The sequence below is a fragment of the Microtus ochrogaster genome, chromosome 8 (genome assembly GCF_000317375.1).
Source record: "Microtus ochrogaster isolate Prairie Vole_2 chromosome 8, MicOch1.0, whole genome shotgun sequence".
Taxonomy (NCBI): Eukaryota; Metazoa; Chordata; class Mammalia; order Rodentia; family Cricetidae; genus Microtus; species Microtus ochrogaster.
In genome coordinates this window covers 42,300,788-42,305,267 of record NC_022015.1, presented here as the reverse complement: position 1 = coordinate 42,305,267, position 4,480 = coordinate 42,300,788, and the positions used below count along the sequence as shown (strand labels likewise).

General features: G+C 47.0%; 1 protein-coding gene across 3 annotated transcripts in view; it reads right to left on the bottom strand.

The window, feature by feature from the left end:
• Nucleotides 1-338: 338 nt before the first annotated feature.
• The window catches only part of LOC101992960 (HRAS-like suppressor 3), a 28,183-nt gene continuing 24,041 nt past the window's right edge, over nucleotides 339-4,480 (bottom strand). For all 3 annotated transcript variants that reach the window (XM_005351880.2, XM_026781719.1, XM_005351879.3), the window contains one exon: nucleotides 339-576. In XM_005351880.2, coding sequence (XP_005351937.1) covers nucleotides 475-576 — 102 coding nt within the window. In that variant the 3' untranslated portion in view covers nucleotides 339-474. The remainder of the gene's footprint in view (nucleotides 577-4,480) is intronic.

Genomic DNA, 4,480 nt, shown 5'->3' with positions numbered 1-4,480 from the left:
TCATGAACCCCAGGACAGCACTCTGCCACTGAGCTACAGTCCCAGACCTAGAGGATCCATCTTTCACACTCCACTGAATATCCATTGACTCCAGCTCCTGAGTCTCAAGGTGCCAAGTTGGATTAAGTTCTAGGCCAGGAGCCCTGGTTATCTGTCTGTCCAGGCTGTTTCCTTTGGGGTACCACATCTGTCCTACGAGATAATCATGTCAGACTCTGTTTTCTGCAATGCAAAGGGTGCTACAGCAAAGAGAAGGAACAAGCAGGAAAGAATGTTGCCCAGAACAGAACCCAGAGCTTCCCTCCAAAGACGTCACACCAGGTAGCTACTGCAGCATCCTTCTGGTAAAATCCCCTGCTTGTGCTTTATTGTATGCTGTGAAAATAAGCCTAATTATAAAACAGTAGAATCTATGAATCAAACTTCAAACCCTCTAGCAAAAGAAGAGCCCGTAAGGCTGGATAGTCATTCAACTCATTGCTTCTGTTTCTTGTTTCTGGAACACATGATTCCAATGAAGCCCAAGGCTGCCAAGCCCACTCCAGTAATGCCTGCCACTTTGATGGCATCTGTGACCTGCAACAGAGAAAGAGGTGAGTCAGGCTCTGTGTCAAGACTGTGGGAGCAGGGTCGCTCAGCTCACGGCACCTCATATGCTCCCTTCACTTCCAGTGGCCAAACTCGAGAGCCAACAAATACTGCCAGGGTCAACGGGAGAAGAGGACCGGGAGGGAAAGGAATGGACAGAACCAGCTGGCCTGGAATTTACCCAGACCCAAAATGGTAGCCTGAATTGAGCCCCGGACTATTTACGTCTTTGTAAGGCATCTATGGAAGGGGCAGTGAGGTGACAGCAGGGGCTGAAGATCCTGGCCAACCGATGGCAAGTGCAAAGACAGGAAGAAATTGCAATTGAGAAATCAAAAAAGTCTGACCTCCATGACACAAAGACCTCCTTCACACCCTGTTTCCAGTGTCTGGGCCTACCGGGTATGGAGTGTTCCCTTTAAAGGGTTGGGGTTTTATTGCTTTTGCTGACTGCTAGTTTTTTCTTTTGGAATCAGGGTCTTTCTATGTAGAACACTGAACTCAAGATCCTCCTGCCTTGGCCTCCTAAGCACGAGGGTTAAAGACATGAAGCTACTACACATGATCTGCCCAGCGACCAGAGTCAAAGCAGAGTGGCCCCTATTTCACAGTCTTTCTTTTTGTCATCTTTTATATTTTAAGAAAAGGTCTCGTGTAGCCCAGGCTGGCCTCAAACTTGAGCTCAGTACATGGTGAAGTGTCTTAGAGTTTCTTCCCCCATCAATTATCAATAAAGAAAATGCACCATGAATTTGCACACAGGACAGTCTAGTGGGGGCATCTTCTCAGTTGAAGTTTGCTCATTCCAAAATGACTCTAAGCTTGTGTCAAGTTGATAAAACCTAGCCAGCACACCAAGGATAACCTAAAACCTCCGGTCCTCCTGCCTCCGCCCACCATGTGTTACAGGGGTGAGCCACAAAACCTGATTCTCTGTTCTTAAATTCCGCTAGGAATGGCAGTGATACCGTGCAAGTGTGAGCAGAACTGACCCGTGCTGCCATCAAGCAGGAAAGGAAAGCATTGCAAAAGAGGGCGGTGCAGGGAAAGCGGAAGTTTGTCAACTCTCACTCTCCTCAAATCCAACTGAGGTAAAAGAAAGCGTTTGCCTGTGGGGGAGAGGGATGCACAGTAGAGCAGAGCGCTAGCCTACCAGGGAAAGACACTGAGTTCAATCCCCAGCAACATTTGGGGCATTTCTTTCCAGCTGTGAGCCTAGTCTTGGTGGCAGAGCCATCCCTAGCCCTGGAGGCCTTTGGTTTAAGCAGAATTCAACAAGGACAGAGAAGCTGAGGAGTAACCCTGCTTAGAGAAAGAAACTCCTGAAAGGGTCACACAGACAAGCCAAGGTTCCTCTGGGAGTGAACAGCAGAGAACACTTCCGCCAGTTCCCTGGATCTCCTCCCTCACCCTAGCAGAGACCTTATGTTTGTTCTCTGGACCAGGTAAAACAAGAGCTTTGAAGGTCTACCAGTGTAGAACATGCAAGGTTGTATCATACCACAAACAGGACATTGGGTGGCTAAGAGCATGTTCAATATGAGTCTCCCAGACCCTCTCTTGCTTGCTCTCGGGATATCATCCTCCAACCAACCCTGGAAAACTTTTCCAGAGAATCTGACCATGACAAGTAGAAACAATGGAAGATTTGGGTACAGAGGACTCTCAAGCAGTGCACAACGAACTCAACGTTAATGAGCCCTTGGCCTCACCCCCATTCATTGGCTTCTTACCTGGCGCCTATCTTCTGTATCCCCTGTCTTCCCTCATTGCTGACCTTCTAGTTTGGATGGAAGTTTGAAGGGCACTATCAATCAGAGGTCTGACTGCTTGCTGGCTAGCCTGCTGACTAGCCTCGAACCATGGTGTTATGGGGCTACTTTTCTAAGTATGTAGCTGGGGAGATGGATCAGTAGGTAACGTGCTTACCTTTTAAACACAAGGACCTAAGTTTGATCTCCAGAACCCTGTAAAAAGCCAGGTGTAGGGCATGCATTTATAATCCCAGTGCTGGGAGATGAGACAAGCTGATCCCTGGAGCTTGCTGGTCAGTCAGCCCAGCCCAGGTGACAAATTCCAAGCCAGGGAGAAATCTTATCTTTTCCTTTGTTTGTTTATTTGTTTATTTTTTTTTAAAAAAAGAGGAACAGTGCCTAAGAAAGAAATGACACTGGAAGTTGACCTTTTGCCTACACACACACACACACACACACACACACACACACAACATTCCTATCTAGTGTTTTCCTTGCTGTTCTATATCAGCAGGGGTAAAATGGTCTGCTGTTGATGGAGGAGGAGCAACATGAACCTCATTCTTTTCTGAAGCTCAGAGTACGAGAACAATAACAAAATAATGCTGATATCACTGATTTGGACAAAAGATACTTTGTCAAGACACACAACAATGACTCCGCTGTTCATGGTAACACTTTGTACACAAAGACACTGATCAGTATATAAATACAGTATCTAGTTAGACCTGGTGATGACAAGGTGGTACAGTCAAATCACACATACATACATACATACATACATACATACATACATACATACATACATACATACACTCTCATATATGCACTTAACAACATGTTATAATAGTTTGGGACAGGTTACATATGAATAATTTAAACTTTTATTTAGGTAGACTGAGTTCTTCCTGCTGGTTAGAAATCCCTCCCTTATCTGAGAAAATTAACACTTATCCAAAACTTCCTGAAGGTTAAGGTGTCACAGCCAACATCGTGCTGCAGGTCCTGTTTCTGTTTGCTAAAAGAATGCTTTCACAGACCAAAGTTATTGTTATTTGTATTGCCTGTGTTTTTATTGCTATCTGCCAAATGTTTGAACCTTATTTTTGCTGCAAAGCTCTCTGTTCCTGCAATTTCTATCCCCATAAACATGCCTAACTAAATTCCCTTTAATGACTAGGGAGCTCAGAGGCCTCTAGCAGATGGTCGCATAAACAGAAGTTATAATGCTGCTTCTTGTGTGGAGTGTCGCATGTGAACCTTTCACACACAGGAGATCGCTTTTAAAGGCACCGTTTCTTAGTAAACAAGGAATACCTAGGGCACTAATGAGGTACACCTCTGGCTGTGACTCTGAGGGCATTTCCAGAGACGGTTAACATGGAGGCGATTGCCCTGAGTGTGAGGAGCACCCTTGCATTCGCTGGAATCCTGAGGAAAGCACCTTGAGCTCCAGCATCCCCTTTCCTCTGCTTCCGGACCAGCCCAAGTCCCACCAGTGGCCTCCCACGGTCGCACCTGCCCCGCTGTGATGGTGGTCGCCTTCACCTCAGCCAAAACAAACTTCCCTCCTTCAGGTGCAGCTGGTGGTAAGAAAAGCAGTTAAAGGGGTTATTGTGGAAAGGATGCCACCCAAAGGGAGCAAATCAAGAAAGCTAAGGATGTGAGAGCCAGGCCCTGCTTCCTTTCCCTCAGAATTAGGCCGTGCCCCCTGCAGCTCTGAGACAGAATTAATGAGGAGCCTTCCTATGGCCTCGAACTCTCTCCACCCCCTGAAAGAGTAGAGGTAGGATGAATTTGTGGTCTTTCCTAGTGCCTGCCTTGGTTCTCTTGGCCTGCAGGCAAGGTCAAGTAGGTCACGTGGTGTGGAGCTTCACACACACCCCTGAAAGCCTGTAAGACAAAGATGCTTGCTCCCTTTGCTCTCAGGAGCTGGAGGGAACAGTTCAGGAGCTGTGGGAGAGGGATGCACGGTAGAGCGCTAGCCTACCAGGGAAAGACACTGAGTTCAATCCCCAGCAACATTTCAGGGCATTTCTTTCTAGCTGTGAGCCTAGTCTTGGTGGCAGAGCCATCCCTAGCCCTGGAGGCCTTTGGTTTAAGCAGAATTCAACAAGGACAGAGAAGCTGAGGAGTAA